This window comes from Podarcis liolepis (genome assembly GCF_965112155.1).
Source record: "Podarcis liolepis genome assembly, chromosome: 1".
NCBI classification, from domain to species: domain Eukaryota; kingdom Metazoa; phylum Chordata; class Lepidosauria; order Squamata; family Lacertidae; genus Podarcis; species Podarcis liolepis.
In genome coordinates this window covers 93571543-93598689 of record NC_139554.1, presented here as the reverse complement: position 1 = coordinate 93598689, position 27147 = coordinate 93571543, and the positions used below count along the sequence as shown (strand labels likewise).

The 27147-nt window shown below is 44.2% G+C and overlaps 1 protein-coding gene across 3 annotated transcripts; it reads left to right on the top strand.

The window, feature by feature from the left end:
• On the top strand, positions 1-27147 carry STEAP3 (STEAP3 metalloreductase). Of its 3 annotated transcripts, none has more exons than XM_083490577.1 (5): positions 1-99; positions 12856-13350; positions 13998-14525; positions 18471-18632; positions 21191-27147. In XM_083490577.1, the coding sequence occupies exons 2-5, from the start codon at positions 12865-12867 to the stop codon at positions 21479-21481; spliced, it is 1467 nt and encodes a 488-aa protein (XP_083346703.1). In that variant the 5' UTR covers positions 1-99; positions 12856-12864; the 3' UTR covers positions 21482-27147. The 3 variants fall into 3 exon arrangements, with proteins under 3 accessions (XP_083346703.1, XP_083346704.1, XP_083346705.1); XM_083490578.1 differs by having other exon boundaries at positions 20-381; XM_083490579.1 differs by lacking the exon at positions 1-99 and adding an exon at positions 10514-10658.

Sequence of the window (27147 nt, the reverse complement as noted above, 5' to 3'; positions counted from 1 at the left end):
GGGAGGGAAGAGGCGGAGTCCCGCGCTTACTCCATTACGCTCCGAGCGCCCATAAACCAGCCTGCGTGCTCTTGCTCGCTGCCCGGGGCCCGAGGAGCGGTGAGTAAACAGCCCCAGGTGGCGAGGCGGCTGGGGAGCCGAGCGCGCACCGAGAGCGCAGCGCGACTCCGGCTGAATGCCATTTGCTGGTCGCAGGTGTCAAGGAGGAACTCGGGCGGGGGGGAGAGGACGCGGAACTGGATCGCCGTCCGCAGAGGGGAGCGGGCTTGCGCTCCCGGGACTCGGCAAGTAAGGGCGCGGAGACCCGGGGAGGCTCCGGGCCGCCCCAAAAGGCGTCTGCCTGCGCGCAGAGAGCTCTTTCTGCGCGCCCCTCTCTCTCTGGTAAGAGGCAGGCCTCAAAGTAGGGTCTCTCCTCCTTGGCCTTTCCGAAGCCCACAGGCCAAATACCCAATCCATGATTCTCTGAAAACACAGTTTGTTTTTAAGGGGGTGCGGTGGATAAGTGCGCGCGCGAAGGACACGGCCAATTTCCTCTTGACCACCTCGGCTGCATTTGCTCGCCTGTCTCCCTTGCCCCGTTCAGCCCCGCCGCCTCCGAGTTGTGTTTCCTTGACCGCCCCACGCCCCATGAAGATTTAGTATAGTATGCATAGGAAGGATGTCTTGAAAACCTGAATGAGAGGGGAGCATCCGGGCTTGCTCTGCTTTCTGGTGTGTGTATAGATATGATTGCTTACTGACAGTGATTTTTTTCTTTAAAAAAATGTTTAGGGGTACTCTCGTTTTCCTACTTATATTGAAATACTACCCCTCAATGAGGCCAAACTTAGATTCACAAAATGTTTAGGGGTATGCGTCCCCCCAGAAAAAAAGTACTGCTCTCTGATAATGTTCTGATTAAGACTTCCAGGACTGTCTCGTTGAACTCAATGGTACTTGCTTCAGAGTAAATGGGATCATGCTGTTAACATCACATGTGGCCAAGGCTGCATGCACACCCTACATTTAAAGCACACCCACACCCAAGAACTGGGAACTATAGTTTACCCTTCATGTAGCCTAGCACCCTTAACAAACTACAGTTCCCAGGATTCTTGAGGGGTGTCTTAAATGCATGGTATGTACAGTCTTAGGCACGTTTGTTCTGTAGGCCCCCTGATAAGCAAGTATTGGGTGGGGTGGGGTGGGGTGGGGTGTGTTATCTCTTCGGACCCTTGAACTACAAAAGTTACTAGCCTGCAAAAAAAGAGCATTGTTTTTAACACTTGATTGGGAGCCGCCCAGAGTGGCTGGGGAAACTCAGCCAGATGGGCGGGGTATAAATTATTATTATTATTATTATTATTATTATTATTATTATTATTATTATTATTATCATCATGTTACTAGCCTGTTGGAGCTCTGTTGTCCCTCTTCTGCAAGCCCACACTGGCCCTGGAGCTTGTGTTTTAGCTTCTGTTCCAGCCACCTGCATGCATTTCTTGTTTACAGCCAACAGAGAGACCTTGCTCCGTTCACACATCTTAAACCCTAGTAATTCAAGTTCAGCAGAAACATCATCTGCAAAGTACTCCTCTTCTGTCTCAAAGCAGTAGGTAGTAAATGCTTTACAGTCATACCTCGGGTTACAGCCGCTTCAGGTTGCGTCTTTTCAGGTTGCGGACCGCCGAAACCCGGAAGTACTGGAAAGGGTTACTTCCAGGTTTTGGTGGTCGCGCATGCGCAGAAGCGCCAAATCGCAACCTGTGCATGCGCAGATGCGGGTTGCGAGCGCTGCGAGTTGCAAATATGCATCCCACACAGATCACGTTTGCAACCCGAGCATCCACTGTACTGTGTAAATTACTGCTGGAGGAAACTACAGCTGATTGAAGGATAAATGTGAATGTATCTTAGTAGTTATCAGGTCATGCATTGGGGTTGGTTCTGATGCACTTTACTGAGTCCCATTTGCTCAGAAGTAAGCCCTACAGGATCCAGTGAGACCAACTCCCAACGCTTAGGATTGCAGCCTGTGAGCAGAGATGTCTTCCATGCTAATTTCAACCCTGTGCAAAAAAAAAAAAAGCCCTGACCTTGCATATGGTCGCTATTCTCGGTCAGTGTGCATCTGGTTTCGAATTTCTAGAGAGCCAACTGTGTTAATCTGCTGCAGTAGAAACAGCAACAGAATCTTTTGGCACCTTGAAAGACTAAGGCTAAGATCCTAAGATCCTGCTCTCCCAGAAGCAGTTTTCAGCAACTTGCCCTGTAGCTTCCTGTGCTCCCTGGAAATCTGCTCAGGAAGCCTGGGGAGGGGACCCTCTGGAATAACATTGAGGTGGGGTAATACAGAGGGGCTGCCAGGTGTCCACAGAGGGCTTATGCCACAACAAATCAGTTTGTCTTTAAGGTGCCATGAGACTATTGGTATCGGTTGATAATTGTGCCATTCTCTATTGCCAATTCTTAATGCCTCTTAACTTTTCTGAAGGTGTTGTAGCAATGCTGTAATGGCCCAGTTATTAGCACTTCTCTCCCATGATCAGAGTTAGGGAGACTTCCAGGTGACCTGTTTGTCAAGCATTCATCCTGATTTTGCACCACATTTGTGGGAAAACTAGGTGCCACCGTGCCAAATTTCCAGTGCATTTCCCCATCACTTTTCTTATCACAAAAAGTCCAGCTTGGGGGCGGGAAGTGGATATGTTGTGCACAGCCTCCCAATCAGTTATAATTCACGTGCTGAATTTGCCAGTATGTGGCTAAGTCCCACTCCAAAAGTAGCGACTCTCTGGAAAGGGCCTTTAGCTCACATTGTGTGTGTGCATGTGCATGTGGGGGAGGGGGAGAAGGCAGTGATGTTTCACTTTGCAGATGATGTTTCTGCTGAACTTGAATTACTGGGGTTTAAGATGCTTCCCTTCACCCAGGTAATAATGAAGAATGGGACATTAAGGGTTTGGTGTGGTTTCACATAGCAGAATGCTAAATGAATGTTAAAAATGAAGACGACACTTGAGTTTTCATCCCTTTTCTTCCCAGGTTTGCTTTTGCTGCTTTGAAAGCATTAACATAAATAAAGAAGAAGAAACTTGACTAAAGAAAAAGTGGCCACTCTGAGGAGGAAGGGGCTTCACGCTTTGAGTTTCAGAGCGGAGAAAGGGAGAGAGAAGCCTTTAGGTTTTCTTAGTTGTTAGGGTAGATCAGAAGGGTTCTTCTGCATGTACCAATTCAAGGTTTTGGTATTTTATGGAAGTACCTGAACAGTTTTGATACCCCAGCAGTGAGTGAAGCAGCTAGGCCCCAGGATCTTCATTATACCTAGAGTTATCTATAGCACTCGTCCTGATTTGCTTGTACAAAGCTCACACAGAGGTTCGACAGTGGGGAGGTTGTACAAAAGTAGACGTTCGTCCTGATTTGCCTGCATGGAGCATATACATCTTCCTGTCAATTGGTCATTCATCCCATGTTGCCTGTGCATTTCCATGTCACCTTCCTAACTGCAAAAGGCCCACTGCGTTTTCTTTTAAGTGGATATGTTGTGACAAAGTACTTCACTTCACTTTAATTGCCCAGACCTAAATTTCCAGTGTGTGAGTGAATCCATCTTGCAAAAGTTCTTATAGGCTAGACTAGAGGCAACCTAGAATCATAGAATCATAGAGTTGGAAGAGACCACAAGGGCCATCGAGTCCAACCCCCTGCCAAGCAGGAAACACCATCAGAGCACTCCTGACATATGGTTGTCAAGCCTCTGCTTAAAGACCTCCAAAGAAGGAGACTCCACCACACTCCTTGTCAGCAAATTCCACTGTCGAACAGCTCTTACTGTCAGGAAGTTCTTCCTAATGTTTAGGTGGAAACTTCTTTCTTGTAGTTTGGATCCATTGCTCCGTGTCCGCTTCTCTGGAGCAGCAGAAAACAACCTTTCTCCCTCCTCTATGTGACATCCTTTTATATATTTGAACATGGCTATCATATCACCCCTTAACCTCCTCTTCTCCAGGCTAAACATGCCCAGCTCCCTTAGCCGTTCCTCATAAGGCATCGTTTCCAGGCCTTTGACCATTTTGGTTGCCCTCCTCTGGACACGTTCCAGTTTGTCAGTGTCCTTCTTGAATTGTGGTGCCCAGAACTGGACACAGTACCTACATCTGATTCCATAGCATCCTCCAAAGTGTTGCTGCTGATCTCAGCCCTGTAGACCCGAAGGAGCATCTCCACCCCCATCATTCAGCCCAGACACTAAGATCTAGTTCTGAGGGCCTTCTGGCAGTTCCCTCACTGCGAAAAGCGAGGTTGCAGGGAACCAGGCAGAGGGTTTTTTCGGTAGTGGCACACACCCTCCCATCAGATGTCAAGGAGATAAACAACCTTTAGAAGACATCTGAAGGCATCCCTGTACAGGGAACATTTTATTGCTGGGTGTTTTATTATGTTTCTGTATATGCTGGAAGCTGCTCAAAGTGGCTGCGGCAACCCAGTCAGATGGGTGGGGTACAAATAATAATAATAAGAAGAATAAATCCTGCGTGTAGGGGAGCCTCTTCAAATTACTTTAGGGCAGCTGAGAAGTTTTCTTGCCCAATAAAATAAAATAAAATATGCATCTCCTCACTGGTTGTGGTGGTGTTTGTGCAAGAGAACTTGCCAGTGGACTGTGGACCTAGTGCTTGGCTGTTTGTGGTTGGAGTCAGTCAGGGTTGTAATCTTCCAAAATGTACTGAAGTTCCGGAAATTGAGAAAGGGGATTGGAAGCAATATCAGATATTGATTTTGGTGCTTGTGTGAGTATATAAGGTCAGGTAAGATCAAATCCTGAATGCAGCAAGCTGTTAGGTGACAGAAAGCTAATGAATGCATCAAATATGGCATCTGTTTGTACAAGACCCCCACCTCACACACACACACACCTTTTGTCCTTGCTGGTGCACACACATTTATTACAGGAATATGAGCCCTTCTCCTAAGAACATTTAAATTGCTTTCTGAATACAATGTGTGCATTGAAATATGCCACTTCCTGGCGTGGCCAAACATGCTGGGAAAGGAGGTGTAGCTTATAGTATCAAAATTCCTGCAAAGCTTTTTCCCCCCTCCTTCTTTTAAAAAAAGATTTAAATATGACACTAAGACTCTTTGTGCGGCTTATTGTAGCAGATACCAATTTGATGGTGCAGTTTTATATGCTATAATTGCATACAACAAAAACTGAAGGGGAAAAATATCTCCAAGATTGAGTGAATTATGCAACAACAAAAACGTAGGAAAATATGCATTATAGATGCCAGTTGTTTAGTCTAGCATCCAAGAATGCCTTGACTTTGCCCTTGAACATCCCCAGTAAGAGACTAAATGGAAATAATCTTGATCAAAGGTTCTCAAAGCGTGTCGTGCTAAGCATTTTTATTTTTAAAAAATCACATCTCCAAAAATATAATTATGAGGAAATAGAATCCAACAGATGTGCAATAATGATAATTAATTTATTATTTATACCCTGCCCATCTGGGTGGTTTCCCCAGCCACTCTGGGCAGCTCCCAACAGAGTAATAAGAAGAAGAAGAGAAAGAGAAAGAAAGAAAGCAATAAAACATTAAAAACTTCCCTTACAGCTAGCTCCACAACCCTTTATGCTGTTTCCTGTCCCCATACTCCACCTAAATTCATCTCACATTCTCTTCTCTAATTCCGTTCATGTCCTTCATGGCCTGCAGCCTTGTGTGTCTTTGGAGAGAGATTCTAAAATTATTGCAAAGTCTTTGTTTCCAAAGTAGACTAAATAAGGCACAGTAAGTGCAAGTGTGCTTAATTATCATAGTGATAATGATAGGCTTGACTTTGGATATTTATTTTTAGCATTGCCTCTTGTGAAACACAGCTTCAGAAAATAATTCGCAATGCAAATTTCTGGAAACAATTAGACTTCAATTCCGTTTCTGCGAACGTGTGTGTGTGTGTGTGTGTGTGTGTGTGAATATATATTCACATGGTGCGGGGGGGGGGGGGAGCGCTTGACTCCCTTGCCATGAAAACTGTAAATTTGCATTATTTGTTAGGCTAAAATAATGGTTGATCATCAAAAGTGCTTAGGGATTGCGTAATGGTAGCAAAAAGCAACAGGAGATGTGAGCAGTAAATGTCACCTCTTATTAATGGGAAAGAATTAACTTTGTTTACTGGTGGTTGTTTGGCATAGGCACTGGGCAAGTTTCCAGAGGCCTGACAGGTAGGATTTAAGATTGGTTACTTGATTGCCTATCATTGAGTAGGGGCTTCTGGCATGCTAAATTCAATCAACCATCCACCAGTCATGTTATGTCATGCATCTAGAATGGTGAGGTCCATTTCCACAAATCTCTGGCTCTACCTAATAAGTGCTATCTGACCAAAGAGGCTTCTAGCCCCCCAAAAAACTATTGATCCCTGAGTGGGCCCATATTGATTCATAGCCTGCCTTAGTTATCTTTACAAACAAAGACTCCAAGGGACAGAGTACACTTTCCAGGTTTTCTTGATCATCACAACAACCCTGTGAAGTTTCAGATAGATGAACAATTCAAAAACTTAAAATTGTAATAATATATATTAGCGGCTTTCTCTTTTAAATCAGTGGAGGTTTTTATTGTAATCTCTTATTCTGCTGCTTTTTATTGATAGCTCTGGTTTTTAGGGTTTTTAAGATTTGCTATTAGTTTTATTTATTGTAATGCTTTAAATGAATGAAATTGGTAGTATTAAAAGCAACTGGTCCCAATAAAATCAATATTGTTTTTAGATAAGAAACAGGCAACCAGCAAGCAAAGATTTTTTCAAACAGGTATCTTTTAACTTGCCATTCATCTTTGAAAGGACAACAGAGGAAAGAGGCTGCACACACCTCTTGCAGAGAAATAGGAAGATAAACTAGCCTCAGTGAAGGATATAATTTGTAGCCGGTCCTCATCATTAGTGCATCTCAAATGCTGGGGAGGATCACGTAGATTACATGAGTCTTTGCCAAGCTGGTGCCCTCCAGATGTTTTTGACCATAACTTCCATCAGCCAAAGCCAGCACAGTTATGTCGGCTGTGCTGTTGATGAGAGTTGTGGTCAAAAGCATTTAGAGGTCACCAGCTTGGCAAAAGTCTGGGTTAAAAGGAATGCAGAAACAAAATAAAATCAGAGAGCAGCAACAACGGCAATGGTTTAAAAGATTAATGGATATATTTCATGGCATAGTTAATCTCATAATTGGCCCTGATTGCTATGCTAGGTTCTTCTGTGGCAAATCTTTGTGGAATCATAACATTCTTGGCATGATGGCGGAAGCCATTGTGGTGGGTCTGCAAGTCAACAAGAGCCTCTTTTAAGACCTTTCCTGTATGCTCATTGACCACAGTGCCCTGTTGCGCTAGCAGGACTTAGTGTGCTCGCTTCTGCTAGCGCAACAACAAAGTTGAATCTGGCCTATTGGCAGTGATGGTATCAAATGTGAACACCTGTTATGCATAGACAAGCAAACAAATCTCTGGCAATTATTATCAAAACAACCTTTAACATTTTCAGACTTTCCAAAGAAAGAGTTCTTTTAAAAAAAACCACTATTATTGCCAGGTATTTGAGTAGTTAATGGAATTTGAGGGGTATTTTGCTGGTCAGTAAATGCATATTTAAATGTACACAAGAAATGCTTATGACCCTTACACAACCATATTCTACAATTAAACTGCAACAGCAATTATTGTGCTGTCTGGGAGAAGCATCACATTTTCTGAACTGGAAAATAAAGTCTTTTGACTGCTTGGAAAAATGAGACTTCCTTGAAGCAGTCTATATGGAAACTGTTTGCTACAAATAAAAGACAAATATGTGAAAAAAAGGTCTTAAAGAGCCCTTAGATAATCAGCCATTAGCTTTTCATAGTTGTGAGTGAGGAGCCAGGGCTTCCTGCACTGTGGTCAAAAAAGGCTGTTGCTATTTGTGGTGTCTATTAGGATATTGGGAATCTTGCAGATGGCCATGATGTTACTCTGCCTACTTTATAGTGTCTATAGTCTTAAGAACCTGATTCAGCTAAGCCCTTGCGATTCAATCCCAAGGGGATTCAGTTATGCTCTTAGTGTCTTAGTGTTAAATACGTGCTTAAGTAGAATGCTGAGTCAAACTCCTTGACTTTTATCCGCTCTACAAAAATAACTATATTTATACACACTTGGTTATGTAATATGCCTTCTGGGCTGGATGCTGTGCTCCAGCAGCAGAACATATGATCTATACTAGGATTTCAGTGTTGGAGCAAAGGGGTTGTTTGTCCTTTTGCTTAGACACCCAAGAACTGGTTCTGTCTCCTGCATTAGGTAAAGGTAGGCAAAGGACCCCTGGATGGTTAAATCCAGTCAAAGGTGACTATGGGGTGCAGCACTCATTTCGCATTCCAGGTCGAGGGAGCCGGCGTTTGTCTAGGCAGCTTTCCGGGTCATGTGGCCAGCATGACTAAGCCGCTTCTGGTGCAAAGGAACACCGTGATGGAAGCCAGAGCGCATGGAAACGCCGTTTACCTTCCCGCCGCAGCAGTACCAATTTATCTACTTGCACTGGTGTGCTTTTGAACTGCTAGGTTGGCAGAAGCTGGGACAGAGCAACAGAAGTTCACCCCATCCCACAGATTTGAACCGCTGACCTTCCAATCGGCAAGCCAAGAGGCTCAGTGGTTTATACCACTGCACCACTCGCACCCCTATGGCAATGGTGCCATGGTGGCAGCAATTGACTCTGCTCAGTTAAAGCCCATGTACAGTATTTCCCCATAGATTTGCTCCATGCTGCTTTTATTGGGCAAGAACAGAACACGCAAGCCTCTCACAGACTGGAGAGCTGCCCTATAGGATATAACGCAATCAACATGGACTTTTAGAAGAGTGGGAAAGCCCTTCACTAAATACAACACAGCTGTACAAGAACGTAGGCTTAAAGTTACACTATCAAATTCTAATGTAATTATATTCTTTATTACGAAATGGATTCATGCAGGTCATTCCATTATTGCACTGGAGGAGTAACTGCATTCAGAAAATCCTGCAAACTGCGTTTTTTATTATAGCAAATAAAGGCATCATATTAACTCACATGCTGACTTCTTCCAGTTCTCAAACTGGGCAAACAGAGATGTTTGAGGTACAGGCTCTTCGCAATCATGTATTATTTTTAAATATCTCTCCTGTAGCTATGGGGGCAATCTATGCACAATGTATCATGTGTGGCAATTGCATTGGATTTCCTTCTAGATGTTGTATCCTAGCTTCGGAAGCCCCTGATGTCCCAGAAAGAGAAATCGGAACAGCACATTTTCTTGCCCTGAAGCACAAAATACGTATCGGGCAAATCACATTCCCAATTTTTGGCACTCTCAAGACATGTAGGTGGCTGCCTCCCTCCCACTCTCATGCTGCAATCTTATGCAGAGTACACTTACCTGGGACTACACCCTACTGAGCACAGAGGGACTTACTTCCAAAGATACATGCAAAGGATCATACCGTCAGTTTCCTAACTTTCAAAAGAGGTTGACAGGAGCCTTTGCCTTACTGTTAATTTTGCCTCACATACTGCTGCTTGTGCCTGCCAGTAAAAGGTACCATGACTGACACACACTCACCTTCGTAAATTTGTCTTGCTAGATATTACTGCTGCTGCTATATCGGAGGTGTGCTTAACCTGTCCTGGAAACCAAGCAGTTAGTGTTGCATCTCCCGCTCTCATGAATCAGTTACCAGCTGAAATCAGACAGGCACTGAGTGTGGTGTGGTGTGGTGTGGTGTAGACACCTGCTAAAGACATTTTTGTTTGGGAAGGCTTTCCCTGAGGTGCAACCCAGTCGTTTACGGAAGATCAATTTTATATTTGAGGAAATGTTTCATGTTTTTTCAAGCGTTTGCATGGGTGGCTTTATTGGTCTAGAATTCGTAGAATGATTTTATTCTTACAAGTTCGTGTTCCTGTGTTTTAATTCTGTTTAACAGTGTGCTCCACTTTGATGGGTTTGTGCCATGAAATGGTCTCTACATTTTAATAATAATAATAATAATAATAATAATAATAATAATAATAATATCCCAGCTTTCTTGCAAGGAGCTCAGTGTGGCATCCTTGTTTTTCCCCTTCCCTATTTTATGCTCACAGCAATACTGTGAAATAGCATAGACTGAGAGATGGTAAGTGGCCCAAGGTCGCCCACTGAGGTTCATGGCTGTGTGGGGGATTTGAACCCTGGCCTCTCACATCCTAGTCCAACGCTCTAAACACAACAACACAGCGGCTCTACTTTTCCTCTACACTGGTGGTGGTGCTGAGATATATATGATTTCTGCTTAGCATCTTTGCTGCTGTAACTGCAAATTGTAGGCAGATGGGTCAGGTTTATTAACTTTCTTTCTGGATGGAGAGACTCTTGGGATATCTTGTGGAGCTGGAGACAAAAAAAGAGTCTTTGATTAAAAGGTCTCTTTTTTACCAAAATCTGTTCACTTCACAGCAGGGATGTGGCACCTGCTCAGTTCTTCTGAGAGAAGCCTCTCCAGATCTGAGGAAGGAATTAAATGACTTTGTTTCCCTCATAATGAAGCAGCTGCAGGAAGTTTTTGGGGGCCCACTTTTTCAAAAGAAAAATCGGTTAAAACTGATGTTTATTTCAGGTGCTGATGTTCTCCTTATTTTCCTATCTTCCTTTAATGATGACTAACTGCACAGTCCTGAGACCAAATAAATATGTATAGAACTGAGTAATTAATATAGTGCCCAAATTTATACCAGATGTGTAGAAAAATTAAAATGTAAATTTTAAAATGACATGATTAAATGAGAGCCTACCCACTTATCTGCAGCCTTTTAAAAATAATAATAAATCAGAGCACATTTTATTTCCTTCTGACCAGTGCCCTGACATTAAAGGAACTCTCTGTCAGGAGTAGAATTAAGTAGGGCTGCTTGCAAACTGGTAAATCAATTTCGCCACCTCTTTGACTTGAAGAGGAGTAGAAATTGCTGTCCTTGGGATATGGGTTAGGAATTCAGCGTACTTTTCAACCAGCAGTACGGCTGCCTCTCAAACTGGCAACATTGGATGAGACCTGTTCCTGGTTGCATTGAGGTTGAAGTTATTTCCACTGCTCTTAAGAATAAGTGCCAATTATGGGAAGGAGAAACAAGAGCAGAGTACGTATGTATGACCAGTCCCAGATAAACATTACATGTGAATCAGCAAAATAAGGTTTTGGACCACCAAAGATGCATACTTTAGCTCTTACCAGCCATTCTGCTAGACCACACTGTTTCTTAAACAATCATCTTACAACTTGGCTTAATCGCCTTGAGCTCATGATAGCGCAGTATTTAAAACAAGGGAGTTTATTTAATCCACCTTTAATTACAGAGTCCATGCCTGTTCATCTCCTGTAAAGCACCTTGGCTTGGCTTACATTTTTCAACCATTTAATTGTCAGTGTTTGCACAAGCCATATCATCCATCAGTTTGCCCCGTGAAAAACAAAACAAAAACCTGCTTCTCTCAAAACTTTGCAAACACATCTTTCTTCCGTTTCTGAATGGCACTTAATTACAGAATATAAATGCCAAGCTATGAAAGAGAGCAGAGCAGTTTGCTGCTCCTTAGGGAGAACGTAACTGTGCTTTTGAAGTGCTGTGGGCCCATTGTGAGAGAAGTTGCCAGGGAAAAAAAACCTACCTTGACGTGTTGAATATTAATATATCTTTATTTCACTTGCTCAGAAATGCATTTCTCTTTGTTTTGAGACAGGTATGAAGAACTTGTGGGCCCTCCAGATGTTGTAGGACTATGGCTTCTGTCACCATCCCAGACCATTGGCCATGCTTGATGGGGTACATCAACATCTGGAGGATCTCAAATTCTTCACCTTTGCTTTAAGACTACTTCTTACTTACAATGCAGCTCAAACGAAAAAATAACCCAAGTGACCTTTCACAGCCTGACTCAAGCTTTGTCTACTCCTGTGTTCCTTCAAAGGCAAAAACTTAACATGTGTCTGCAACTGCACTCTATTCTCACCCATATGTTGGGCAGAACAATAGAAAATATGTCAATCAACCCTCTACCTCACTCTTGTGACTGCTACCTCAAGGCTTATTTGCATCAGAGCAGCAAAAGGCACTGATCCATCTTATCCATATATTCATGAGTGTGAGAACTTTCCTAAATATTTATTCCAGAGTAAAACACATAGATTAAGGTAGGGCTGAGCGAAGCCTAAAGATGCCAAGAAAACAATGTGTTGGAGGATGGAAGAGATTCGTCCCATGCTTTCACCACCCTGAATACGTGAACAAAAAAAAGATGGTTAAAATTAATTCAGGCTAAGCTAATCTACTCGAAGCAATTATGATAATATGGCATAAGGCTGCAATTCTAACCCCAGCTGTTTATCTTGAGTGCTGAAATATAGACATACATTCACTTACCAGTTAGGAATAAGAGACCACCCGTTTACAGATTTCCTGTTAAGCTCTAAAATGTTATTTGTTTTGTTTGTTTGCAAAATTATATCCCACCCTTCACTGTCAAACCAAACGGCATGAAACCAATCAATAAACATTGAAACATGCAATTCGCTACATAAATCATTCAATCTGTCAGCATACTACTAGATAGGCTAGGGCTCCTAAATCAGAAGGTCTGGAGAAAAGGGTGGACTTCCAGCTGGCCCCAAAAGATGGCCAATGGTGGTGCCAGCTGGACTTCAGGGGGAAAAGAGATTCTGCAACTGGTCCCAGAAGAAATTCCACAACTTTCATACAAAGTGGGGGCGCCATTTTCAGCCGGGTATCTGATGCGACTTTGTGTTTTGTTTGGTTTAGCTTATCGTGATGCCGGAGGGTGACATGGCAAAGCCACTCCTCGGCCGACAAAATGTGGAAAGTAATGCAAGCCTCATCGCAGCCACTGGTAACACGACAGTGGGGATCCTGGGCAGTGGGGACTTTGCACGCTCCTTGTCTATGCGCCTGGTGTGCTCAGGTTTCAAAGTGGTGATTGGAAGCCGGAACCCAAAGCGCAATGCCACCCTCTTTCCATCAGCAGCTGAAGTAACTTTCCAGGCAGATGCTATAAAGAAGACAGATATTATCTTTGTGGCGGTTTTCAGAGAACATTACACCACACTCTGCGACCTCAGCGATGAGCTGTCTGGCAAAATCCTGGTGGATGTCAGCAACAACGATGAAATCAACCATCACAAAGAATCAAATGCTGAGTATTTGGCGTCACTTTTCCCATCATGCACTGTTGTCAAAGGATTTAACGTCATCTCAGCGTGGACGTTACAGTCAGGCCCAAGGGACGGGAATAAGCAGGTACTGTTCTGATATATCGGTTGTGTATATACATCCAGACCTGTCACACTTGGAGAGAAAAAAAATGGGGGGGGAGAGAAAACATAGCTAAAAATGCAGTTACAATACATTTTTTCTCATACCTGTGATCAGGGCTCTTTGCAGTTTGCAGATATCTTGTACAAACAGCACACAGTCTGCTGCCTTGCATACACCTCAGCAAAACCCCAAAACTCTCAGCTTCCTTTAAAGTAAAACACTAAATTCTGGGCCTCAGAGTTGCGAGAGCCATGATTTTTATGCAAATGGATTGATTATCTGATTGAGTCAAACAGAATTAATTCAAACAATTAAGCTGTCTTTATAATCTAGTGACAGCCCTTGCAAAACAAAAAACAAAAAAGCCACCCTCTCTGGTGTTCAGGTTCTCTAGGAGTCTAGGTCATAGCCTACAACTTACCTCAAAATTCAAGAAACATGGGAAGAGGAAGTACATAGGAGTCAACAGAGACAAAGGTGTACACATGAAATGCTCAGATGTTTCCGTATTATTGCTTTGTATGGCACTCGCCATGCCATCGCTCGTCGTCCTTCCCTTGAACCCCGTACCTGTGCTCCTGGTCTCTGCTTGCCAGTTGCTGCCATCACATATCCTCTGTTTCCTGCAGGTCTTCATATGCTCCAACAACCAAGAAGCCAAGCGTGCCATTGCTGAAATTGCTCACATGCTGGGGTTCACCCCGGTGGACATGGGCTCCTTGTGCTCAGCTCGTGAGATTGAGAATATTCCGCTGCGGCTTCTTCCTGCCTGGAAAATCCCCGTCTTCTTGGCCCTGGGTCTCTTTCTCTGCTTCTACACATACAACTTCATCCGGCAAGTTTTGCACCCTTACATCCGGGAGCAAAAGAACAAGTTTTACAAGATCCCTGTGGAGGTCGTCAACACCACGTTGCCTTGCGTCGCCTACGTCATGCTATCCCTCGTCTACCTGCCTGGAGTGCTGGCGGCCATTTTCCAGCTCTACCGCTGCACCAAGTATAGGCGGTTCCCTGACTGGCTTGACCAGTGGCTGCAGCACAGGAAGCAGATAGGTCTGCTAAGCTTTTTCTGTGCAGCGCTGCACGCTGTGTACAGCTTGTGCCTAACCATGCGGCGATCCCATCGTTACTCGTTGCTCAGAGATGCTGTCAGTCAGGTACTGTACTTCCGATTCTTTGGAATGCTGGTATGTTCTGTCTGCAAATGATGTGGGTGTAAAAAAATGCTGGTGATCTTAGCTCGTCCCTAAGATCAGCCTCCATACCTGAGGACTGGAAAGTGGTCAATTTAGCACCATTTAAATAAATAATAAAGCTATTTGGGGCAGAGAAGACTTTGGGAAATTACAAGGCAGGTAGCTTAATATCTGAACCAGGAAAAGGGGTGGAAAGCATTATTAAAGCTAAAATTACCAAGCACATAGTCTTGCATAGTTTCTGCAAAGATAAGTCTCAAGTCTCACTTGAGAGTGTCAAATAAGTATGGATAAGGGTGATCCAGTAGACACTGTGTACTTGAACTTTCAATCAGCTTTTCATTCTGCCCCCTCACCAAAGTCACTTTATGGTCCTTTTATGGATCAGTAGCTGGCTAAAGAACAGGAAGCAGAGAGTAGGAATAAATTGACAGTTAAGACAGTGGAGGGATTTAAGTAGTCTGGTCCTAAAAAATATCTGTACTTGGACCAGTGCTTTTAACTTGTTCACAAATGATCTAGAGTTGTTGTTGTTATTTCTACCCCACCCATCTGGCTGGCTTTCAACAGAACATTAAAAACAGAACAAAACTTCAAACATTAAAAACTTCCCTAAACAGGGCTGTCTTCAGATGTCTTCTAAAAGTCGGATAGTTGTTTATTTCCTTGACATCTGATGGGAGGGCATTCCACAGGGTGGGTGCCACTACCGAGAAGGCCCTCTACCTGGTTAGAGGGGATTAGTAAGGTGGCCAAGTTTGCTGATGACACCAAATTGTTTAGTCTGGGTAAGAATGAAACAGGTTTGCAAGGAGCTGCAGAAAGATATTTCCAAACAGGGCAAATGAGCAGTAAAATTGGCAAATGCAATTCAACGTAAACAAGTGTAAAGTGATGCAGGTTGGAGGAAAAAACCATAACTTCACATGTACAGTGGTACCTCGGGTTACATATGCTTCAGGTTACATATGCTTCAGGTTACAGACTCCGCTAACCCAGAAATAGTACCTCGAGTTAAGAACTTTGCTTCAGGATGAGAACAGAAATCGTGCAGCGGCAGCACGGCAGCAGCAGGAGGCCCCATTAGCTAAAGTGGTGCTTCAGGTTAAGAACAGTTTCAGGTTAAAAACGGACCTCCGGAACGAATTAAGTACTTAACCCGAGGTACCACTGTACACTAATGGGGTTCTGAGCTAGATATGCCTGACCATCATGATCTTGGGATCACAATGGATAGCTTGATGAAAATGCCAACCCCACTGTGTGTACTAGTTGTGAAAAAGGCAAATTCCCTCATTAGGAAAATAAGCTGCCAATATCATAGTGCGTTATACAAATCTATGCTGCGGCTACACTTGTAATACTGTCTGTAGTTCTGGTCTCCACACCTCCGAAAGGATATTGTACAGCAGGGGGGGAGGGTGCAGAAAAGGGCAATCAAAATTATCAAGGGCCTGGAGCAACTCTGCTTTGGAGTAAAGGTTGGAATGTTTGCGGCTTTTTCATTTTAGGGGGGGAAAGGCAAGAAAGGGTGGATGTGGCAGAGCTGTATAAAACCATACCTGATGTGAGGAAAGTGGACACACACACTCTCTCTCTCTCTCTCTCTTAAACTATGGAATTCGTTATCGCAAGGTGTAGAAATGGCCACCAGTTTGGACGGCTTAAAAAGAGAATTAGACAGATCGATCTAAGATAAGGCTACCAGTGACAATGAATCATGCTGACTGCATACTACCCCCCATATCAGAGACTGTCTGCCTCTTAAGTTGCAGTTGCTGGAGATCACGAGCAGCTGATGGACCAAAACAGGATTCTGGATGAGATGAGCCTTTTGTCTAATAGCAGAGATCTTCTTACGTTCCCCAAAGCATTGCATGGGAGTTTCAATGCAGCTAGTGGAAATATATTCCACATTAGCAGTCTTAGACTCACAGCCTAAGAAATACTGATGAATGCAAGATGCCGCAATGAGTTAGCACTTTTCAGTTTTTTTATTCCTGCTAATATTGTCTGAGCCTCCTTCCAGATCACCTTGCTGTCTTCGGTGCAAGGGATTCAATCCCCCAACAGCCTCTTAATTCCAGCTGCATTTATTTCTCTTCTGTGATTCTTGTAAATAAATCCCTTGCAAGCCGCTGATGCCCATTTCCCTCTTTTCTTGCGTTGTTGCTTTCTCCCCCCCCCCCCCAGCAACATCCTTGCTTCATGAAGCGCATTGATTTTAATGGAATAAATGGCTGGGTCTAAGTGTCAGTCTCTGTAATATAGTACAAATCCCATTTCTTTTTTTCCATTAGCCTGAACGCTTCTCTCCTAAATGCACTTAAACCAAATCCCATTAAGCCCTGAGCAGTCAAGTATTCAGAGAGCGACACTTGTGGACTTAGCTCGAAACTGGAGCTGATTTCACATATTAATTGCAGCCTTCAATGGCAAAGCATGGTCTGATCATGGAGGTGCCAAGTTATTGGCAAGCCCTGCAGAGGTCAGTGGGAAATTGAGGCTGATACAACAGAGGCGTTGCGTATTTGACGTTCTCTGGTCCAAGAGGTGGGAAGACAGTCTGCTGTGAACAGGGCTGCACTCTTCTGGAAGGAGCAGGTCTGTAGCTTCAGTGTACTCCTGGAGTTACATTTGTCACTGGAGGACCTCAGTGGCTAGGAATGCTTGTTTCCAGTTACCTGGCTGCTGTGTTTTGGACCAGCTGAAGTTTCCTAGTTGACCAGCTACAGCCCTTTGGAAAGAAGCGAAGCCACTGTAACTTCCAGCTTGAATTGTTGCAACATGCTGCAAGTGGGGCTGGCCTTGAAAACAACTAGGAAACTTCAGCTGGTCCAAAATGCAGTAGCCAGGTTACGGGATTGGCTTCCATTTAAAGGTAAAGGTACCCCTGCCCGTATGGGCCAGTCTTGACAGACTCTAGGGTTGTGCACTCATCTCACTTAAGAGGCCGGGGGCCAGTGCTGTCCGCAGACACTTCCGGGTCACGTGGCCAGCGTGACGAAGCTGCTCTGGCGAACTGGCACCAGAGCAGCACACGGAACACCGTTTACCTTCCTGCTATAAAGCGGTACCTATTTATCTACTTGCACTTAAGGGTGCTTTCGAACTGCTAGGTGGGCAGGAGCTGGGACCGAACGATGGGAGCTCACCCCGCCGCGGGGATTCGAACCGCCGACCATGCGTTCGGCAAGTCCTAGGCGCTGAGGTTTTACCCACAGCGCCACCCGCATCCTGGCTTCCATTTAGAACCCCTATATCCTTTTAAATGTGTTTTGGACAGGGGGGTTGCTTTTATTAAGTATTTTGTGTTCTTTTTATTTGTATTTTAATGTTGTGAACTGCCCTGTGATCTTCGGATGAACTTAATTTAATTGTTTAATAAATAAAATAAAATAAATTTCCAGACCCAATTCAGTCCCCAAAATGTCTGAAAGTCTACCTCCTTTCTCAGAGACCCCCTCAAGTGTTAAGATCAGATTATCTTTTTGATAATTCCACCGTCCTCAGTAGTTTAGAGGGAGTTGGCAGCACAGGAGAGGGTATTCTCTGTGGCAGTTGCAAAATATAACTTGTAAATGATGATGATGGTGATGGATGAAATATAAGGTTGCTGTATGGACAACATTGGTGCAAACTCATTTTGTCCAGGAGAGGAGGCAGGTTGCACCGGCAGTAGATTGAGGCCAATGGCAGAATTAAATGCCTAGACTAGAATGGGAGTCAGCCATGTGCTGGTGCAGAAGAATTTAATCATTGCCACCTTTGACAGAAGGGCCACCAGGCTGCTGCTTTTAAAGAAAAGAAACCCCATGAAAATGCTTCATGGGTACAGAGCGAACTCTGTGTATCTTTTAAACCCTCTTTTGTTGCTCCTACACACCTTTGCTCTTGTTCCTTCAGGTGGAGAAGAAAACAGATCCATGGGTAGAGGAGGAAGTCTGGAGGATGGAGATGTACATCTCTTTTGGCATCATGGCCTTGGGCTTGCTGTCCTTGCTCGCCATAACCTCACTTCCTTCCATCTCCAACTCTCTCAACTGGAGGGAATTCAGTTTCATTCAGGTAAGTGCTGCAATTCAAGGGTTTTTAGAGAGGGAGGAAGGAAGACAGTTCTCAGGGCCAAACCAGACACAACAAGGCTGTTGTTCACATAAAAAGCAAGGGATGTTTTTCTAATCTCATTCCAGTGCAGGGTAGCTGGGAAAAACCTTCCTTTTTTCATTTTCACCGTAAAACAAGAAAAAGTAATGAAAGTAGTTCAGAAGATTGAAAAGAAGGGTCAAGAGCTGTTTTAGCCACACCCAACATTAAAGCATTTGCACAGCCCCTTGGTTTCCCAAGCCATTTGCTGCTGCCGTTTGAGAAGTACAAGCCCTAAGTTCCTTTGGTGCACAGGAGGAGTGTTGGGGTTCTTTGGACCCCAGACAGTTCTGCAGCATAGTTTTGACACTTAAGAATTGATTTGTGGCTGCCGGCCCATATTAAATATAGAAAATATCAGCACCAAATACGTTCAATACTAGTTCAAATCCATTTTTGTTATTTTCCTTTACATTTTGTCATTTGCTATTTGTTTCTCTACATTGCATTACCCTAACAGAGGACTTTGTTGTTCCTCTGCCCCCCAGTGGTGAGAGTTTGTGTTTGTGTGTGTAAAAACTAGTTTAGAAGAACTCTACCAGGACATGCATGTTGTAAAACGATATCAAGAATTTATTTTCCATGCATGTGTATTAGGATACACTCCACTGCACACTTCCTTAATAATAAGCCCTACTGAATCCAATGGCCATTTACTTCTGACCAAATATCCATAGGATTGCGCTGCTCTTTCTTTTATAAGGAAGCCATTGGACTAAGACAATGGTCTGGATACTGAATTGCCCTTCCATAAACAGAAGGGACTCCCAAATCAACTGTTCTTCCTGTTAGAAGAAAGAGGTTAGGGGTTGGGAGAGGCCATTTACATCAATTCCCCTGCAGCCCCCAGCATATACCCCAAGCTGTTCCGGAGCATCCCCTCTATACTCTGGAGTGGATTTGCAGAGGACATACAGTGGGAACCTGCAAAAAAATCACCGCCGCCAGCAGCAGGATCTCATGAGCAGAGTTCCACTCTCAGGAAGCTAAGATCCATGCCAATGACTCATCAGAAGCAAATCACTGGAAAGTATCCTGCTCCAGTCATTGTATCTATTTTAGGCTGAATTTTAGCTGCCTCAGTTTTGCTCATTTATAAGAAAAGAAAGGCTTGTGTTACAGTTGTTCCATACCTATAGTTAGAGTGGTTTGTGTTAAAACTGCTTCACTGTGGTGGTGGTTGCATAAAGGGAGCTGTAAACTTTTACAAATCCTTACTTAAAATTGACCTGATTACTTGGCAATGGACCTGATTACTTTGTGCCAGCCTTTGACCAGGAATGTAAATGTGAGGACAGCTCATCTGATCAGGCCAATCCGCTGTAAGAGTCTGGGAATTTGAAAAGAGTAGCTTCATTCTGCCCAAGTAAAATGCCCTAGAACAGGGGTCAGCAAACTTTTTCAGCAGGGGTCCGGTTCACTGTCCCTCAGACCTTGTGGAGGGCTGGACTATATTGGGGGGGGGGGGGGATGAACGAATTCCTATGCCCCACAAATAAGCCAGAGATGCATTTTAATTAAAAGGGCACATTCTACTCATTTAAAAACACGCTGATTCCCGGATTGTCCACGGGCCGGATTTAGAAGACAATTGGGCCGTATCTGGCCCCTGGGCCTTAGTTTGCCTACCCATGCCCTAGAAGCTCATATATTCCCATCAACACAATCTGGCCTAATAACAACAACAACAATGTCAGCATTACCCATTTTAGCTCCTATCCCACTCAAATTAGTTATAACTACATCCCATTGAAATCAACAGCTTAGCAGTTTGGTTAGGAGGAGGTAAATCAGGGCCGTTCGGGTGTGGTGGCTTTGTCCAGTTGGCTGCTCAGGATGCCAGGAGCCCCAGGGAACCCACATGCACTTTGTTGGAGGTCCCAATAGATACGCCTGTTTCAAACACTAGGGCATCCACCCACCCACCCTCTCCACCATGATATCATTCCTATCCATTTTCTTTTTCCAATCTCTTGTTCTTTTTGGATTTGCCCGCCCCTCTCAACCTCCAAGTCTGTGTCCCTTATTGTGACAAAGCTAAAGTATACCTAATTGACATAAGCACATATTGCCTATATGCCTCCATCTCCCCCTCCATCTGCTTTCCCTTATTTTAGCATTCAGGGGCCTGTCATGCTTGTTCTATTGACGCACCATTCACATGGCTACTAATAATAATTTTCATTGGTTTCGGACCTAATTAAAACTTACTTGACCTGGATGGAGGGGCGCCTTTGGGGATAAGGCCCATTTCAAAGCTGCTACTCAGGTGCATCCCAACCCTGTGCTTACTCAGAAGTAAATCCCACTGAGGAAAGTGGAACTTGCAGCCAAGGAATTGTGTACTGTATTGGATTGTAGCGTTGGGTAGGATACGGCTACATACAAAGGATAAGCAACACTTGGAGAAACAAGAGTACCAAACTCCAGCCACGTCACTGAAAACAATGTTGTTGTTCTTCTTCTGCTCCCCTTTTCAGTCCTCCCTTGGCTTTGTCGCTCTGGTGATCAGCACTCTGCACACCCTGACTTACGGCTGGACCAGGGCCTTTGATGAAAGCCAGTACAAGTTCTACCTGCCTCCCACCTTTACTCTCACGCTGCTGGTACCATGTTCTGTGATCCTGGCCAAACTCTTCTTCCAGCTCCCTTGTATGAACCAAAGACTGCGGCGCATCAGGAACGGGTGGGAGAGGGGCAGGTATGTCAAGTTCACCTTGCCCAGAGCATCAGGGGAATTTTCAAGTGGAGAAACCAGCAGCACTGTGTGATCCAGCATCTCTCTCTCTCTCTTCCATCATGACAAGTTTTCAAAGAGCACTATGAAGATTCTGGGGGTTTCTTAATATAGTTTTTGTTTGTTTTTTGAAGCTTGTAAGTTTGGTATTATGGAATGGTGGTGATAATTATCATCTTATTTCAGGCACTTAAGGAAGGAATGTTACCAGTGTTTTAGAATATACTGGTAATTCTGGGGGTGGGGAGAGTGGTTGCCTTAAAACTTAAATCTTTTGGGGGTTGTTTGATGCGGCGGGGGAGAGACGTTACCAATGTATCTGGCTTACACCGCAGTATTTGGAATATATTGGTAATTATGTAAGGCAGGGGTGGCCAACATGGTGCCCCTCCCAGAAGTTTTAGACTACAACTTCCATCAGCCCTGACTATTGCCTAGCCTGTCACTGATAGGACTTGCAGTCCACAACACACAGAGGGGCCCATGTTGGCTAACCCTAATGTAGGGGGTGCAGAATGGTTGCCTTAAAACCTCAGTGCACAATTTTAGTTGCACAGTTTAATGATGCATAGGAAAATAGAATCACTCTGCAGATGCATTCAACAAAGGGGTGGGACACAGCGTTTTCTGAGCACCAGGCAAATGGTTTCTATCTTTTTTTAAGCCAGCATTCCTGCATGATCGCACAGAGCACATGATCAGTCCACCCGTAAACCAAAGTGGCAACTCTGGAAGGGCCTATTCTCCGATAACAAACGGTGTAAAAAAAATAAATACTCTAGGTCAGATTGGAAGTACGTGTTAAGTTTATTACGCCGCTGCCATTAAAACAGCAACCACGTGTTTATAATCCCTCCTCCCCTTCTGTAGATCTCAATGCAAACTACCTGTGCCCCAATGCCACAGCCTGTGCATTTGCCCACCCGACATGATGGTCTGAAGCTGACGGGACAAAACCAAAAAGTGTCATCGGTTGTTGCAGAGGAAGAACTATGTGTGAAACTGCCACACATTTAAATGCAGTTCCAGCCTCACTTTTCCTTTGCATGGGCCAAATTCACAAATTACTACTTATGTATTTGTTACATTTATATAACACCTTTCTGCCAAGGAGCCCGAGTCAATTTATGATTTTTTAAATATTGAACAAATAAATGATGCAAAATGTAAAGTTGGCCCTGACTGAGCTGGTGGGGGAGGAGGGAACAGTCCAACTGGAGCAAACCAAACCGTGATGTTGTCTTTGCCTGCTTGTCTCTCTCTCTTCTCCTTCCCACACAACTGGTGTCCATTGACTGGAGCAGGCCACTATGTCATTCATGCGGCAATTGCTCAAGTCTCTTTGGCAGCTTTGAATAAGTGACTGCCAGTGATCGTTTTAGCATGTCAACAAATTAGGTGAAGTGAGGAACCAGGCTGCAAACTGAGCACATGTTGGCCCTCGACAGGAATTCACTCAAGATGTCTTGCAAACAAAAGGTGCAAAAGTTGGAAAGCAACCTCCATTCCCAAGAGGGAGTAACAAGAAGCTGGTTTCTCTAGAAACATGGAACAGTTGATTCTAAGCAGAGCCTTTTGCCCAATGAAACGTCCTCCTGTGTCCTCATCTGTAGCATCTGTCGGTCTTCCCCATCCACCTCACCCTCCAGCCACTTCAGGTGACACACAGGGAAAGGTCTCCTGGAATGGCTCGCAAAGTTTGTAGTGGGTGGCGAGGAATCTCTTCAGTCCAAGGGTTACACTCCCTTATGAGGAAACCTTGGGGGGCTGTGTGCCAGTGGTGGGTGTGGCCAGAGGCAAAAGTGGGTGGAGCAATGGATGCAACTCTTTGTGCCTTGGTATTGTAGACCATGTTCCAGCCGGGCAGAAGCACTTAAAAAGGGCTCTGAGCGGGGCTGGTCAAGATGGTCTGAAGGCTGCATTTGGCCCCTGCAATCGTGGTTCCCCACCCATTTAATATGGAGGAAGGAATACGTACAACAGTTTATAGAAAGAGAAGAAATGAGCCTTCCCACTGCCTCATCTAGTGTCCCCTTTTATATCATAGAATTGCAGAGTTGTTTTAAAACAGCGCAGGAGAAATTGAGGGTGGTGAGGCAAGGAGGGAGAAAAACAAGGGAGCAGCAGTAATTCGGTTGCTGGCCAGCCGCTTGAGAAAACAATGAAAACTTGCAAACGAAGCTACATACCAGGAGCTTCTACAACCAGCTGACATGGCTGAAGAGCATCCATTTTTATGGCATCTTGTAGGGAAGAAAGAGGCTCATTGGCCCACTAGGAGGTGACCAGAGGGCAAGCATTTCATGTGACATTTTAAATTCACATCCTTCAAGACTGCCAGTCAAATGCCTCCAAACACCCGGGCACCTCAACTCTCTGCATCTTAAATCTTCATTTAATGAGCTGCTGTATTCCCACCCAATCTTTTTCACAGCTTTGATGCCAAAGCATTATCTAATGAAGCAACTTCCACAGCTGATGTACAATGGAAAGGCATTTCTGCACGCCAAATATAAGTCCTGAGGTTCTGGACGGTAAAAACGCATACAAAGTTCTAATGAGGAATGAATTCATCGGCTCAGAAACACTTGTTCCAGGACCTGGAAATGCCAATGAAGGAAGCTGGAACATCTGTAATTAAAAAAAGCCATGGGACAACCTTAAGAAAAAGAAACAGCTGAGCAGAAAGTGGGATGAAGCTGCTTTCAGTATTGTCCGGAAAAACCACGTCTCCTAAGTTAACACTAGTGCAAGTCACTATAAACAAATAATGACTCAGACTACTGATTCACAGCACGGGCAGCTGATTACTCCATTAAAGCAACAGAAATCTTTGTCTAGAAACGGGCTGCTGCACCCATGCACACCCCACTTGCATTGCAAAGCAACCCCGTTGAACTGATCCGATAGCGGTTTCAATGCCACCAGGGATGCATGTTACCATCAGCTACTACACATACAGTATGTAGAGTGGGACTCGGGCTGCTAGCTCTGATGTGTTGTCTCATATCTTGAGGACAGATGCTGTAACTCTGGCCAGATAAGATCCTGACTGCTGAATGGATTAAATGGTGCAAAAATGTTTTGAGACTACAGACATGCTAGTTGAATCTGAAAATACAGCATGGACATTTAGAAGTATTAGATACGGAACCTGTCTTGATACATACCACAGGACCATTTAAACCACAATCTGCAGCTTCCTTTTAGGCTACTCTGCCTATACAATTTAGAAGGGGCATATCAAGGCAAGTATCAGGCTGTGGCCTTTAACCAGAAGTAGCATCAGTACATTCTCTACATGTACCGGAAGATGTTCTTGGGGACTGTACTAATAATAATTCCTCCCACCCTTTCCTCTTACACTTTGCTTGAGTTCAGAAAGGCAGTTTTGAAAGTTTGGGTAAAAAAAAAAAAATTACAGGGAAACCTGGAGAGTAATGACTGTCGTGCACGATTTACAATTTCCTGTAATTTAACTGCTGTCATACAAAATCTTGGGAGGAGTTTAAAAAGCAGTTTGTGAGTTCTGCAGGGGCAATCTTTGAAAAGCTAACTAAAGAACATTCAGGTGCATGCAAAGAGCACTCCTTTGGGTCACAATGTTGTGTAACACATGAATCGTCTGAAAGGCTTTCAAAATGCTGCAGAGGGAGGAAGAATCAGGCAGAAGGCAAGCAAGGATTCTGTCGAAGGTAACAAACTCAGGCAGCAAAGTTTTTTCAGTAATGGGCTGGCCTTAAGCCATTATTACCATGGAGGATGGAAAGACGGAAATGCAATTGTTCCTTTCAAGAGTTTCACATGGGTCTGAGCTGTCTTCATCTGGTACAGAAAAGTGAACACTGGCACCAGATGTAACACAATCGTATAGGACACCCATGTTTCTTTGTTGAAAGCCACTGTGAGCATGATTTTTTTGTGTGTGGAAAAGCGGCATACGAAGAAAATTGAATGAATGAATGGCATTCAAGTCAGGGCGCTATGAAAGCAAATGTATCTGAATGTCTCTTCCAGAGAGTTGTGCTTGCTTCGGTGGCGGCTGGTCTATGGGGGCAAATGGAACACTGTATAACCAAGCTCAGGCTGCCAGCTACCAGCTCTCTGCTTTCTGACTTACGTCCAGTCCAGGAAGTGGCCCAGCCAGTCAGCTTCCTCCTCTTCAGTCTCAGAGGTCCCCTTGCAGAACTCAGCAGTGAGGAGGATGGGGACAAAACTAGAATTAGTTGGCTCACCTAGTCATCGCCTCTGGTTCTGCCTTCTCTGACTCCCCACCACCACCAGTCCCAATGGGACACCAGATACCACTGACTCCATTCACACGCTATTCTTTGAAAATCAAGCCTGCAGCTGCAAGATCAAGAAACATCTCTCCTTGAAAAGTAGCCAGCTGACCCTATTTATAAGCAAAAACCCAGTGAGGACATGTATTGAGAAATCCAATGTGACCGAAGAGCTGAGACGGAGAGAGAGGTGGAGTATTACTCCTCACAATTTTATGCAGGTCTAGAGGAGAAACTTCCCAGTGATCAGACACCTAAGCGCTACCTGCTTTTCTTTGGCAAGCAACAGGGTAGCTACCGCACTATCATGGGAGAAGCAAAAGAGCTGGGAGAGAACAGCACCACCAACCATAGGCAAGTGATCCCTTATGTTCTCTAACATGCCCCTCCCTTGCTAATCTGTTCCAAGGCTGCTACTCGGGAGTAGCAAAGCGTAGCTCCTCCCCAGATATTCTGAAAAATGTCAATGTACAGGGTTGCTTTCCACATTTTTGTCTGCTTTCAAGACGCGAAATTTAGCAGGGAGGGCTAAGCTTGTACTGTGCTGCCAGGGGAGCCAAGCAGAAGGAGGGGGTGCAGTTGTTTGGAGACCTGGAAGATAATGACAGTCATGGTGAGAGAACTGTAAGGCTCCGTGACTGTGCCCTTGCAAGTGGAAATCCTGTGGGGATCCAGCCTCTTAGCTTTTAATAGATACCACCAATATTTTCTGACTTCCCTCCACAACCCCAAGATCCAGAAATACACAAACACACACCCTCCAGCCCCAGACAGATCCTTGTGCAGTGCACACAAGGAAGACCCAGAGCTCTGGCAGCTGTAACTTGACAGGCCACCTGTTCATATTGTAAGATGCCCATATAGTTGTTACATTCTCACTCATCATTTCTTCAAACGAAGCCCAGCTGCTTTACATACAAACATGGAGGGGGCCAGGTTTCAGCACCTTCCTTTGTCTACAATGAACAACCCATAAAACATACAAGAACATACGAGAAGTTAAACAGAATAAAACCTCTTTATAAATAAAAAAAGTTGCAAAACAAAAATCTTTTGTAAATAGTTTCTGCATTTTTAACCCATCAGTACTGGGACAGAAGGGTTGCGTGACGCTTGTTTGAAGATACATACCTATGTTATTTTTCTATTTATATTCTGTATGGATATACTGCTGCAAAATGAGAGACATGAAAATGTATACTGCTTACCATTGATGTTTTCTGCACTGCCCCAATTGTGCCTTGGGAGTTTTAACCAGTTACTATCCTGCCTCATACTGGAACTTTAATGCGTCCTGTTGCTATCTTGTACAAAGTGTAACCAGGATATATATCTATGAAATGGAAGCACTGATACTAGCGAAGCCCTGCTATTTTTTTTCTTTCTTATTCGCAGTAAAAAAAAAGTTCTTTCTAAA

Coding starts and splice junctions, on each gene's coding strand:
- STEAP3 (XM_083490577.1), top strand. CDS start 12,865: ATGCCGGAGGGTGACATGGCAAAGCCACTCCTCGGCCGACAAAATGTG. Junction 13,351..13,997: donor CAAGGGACGGGAATAAGCAG/GTACTGTTCTGA, acceptor TGTTTCCTGCAG/GTCTTCATATGCTCCAACAA. Junction 18,633..21,190: donor GGGAATTCAGTTTCATTCAG/GTAAGTGCTGCA, acceptor TCCCCTTTTCAG/TCCTCCCTTGGCTTTGTCGC.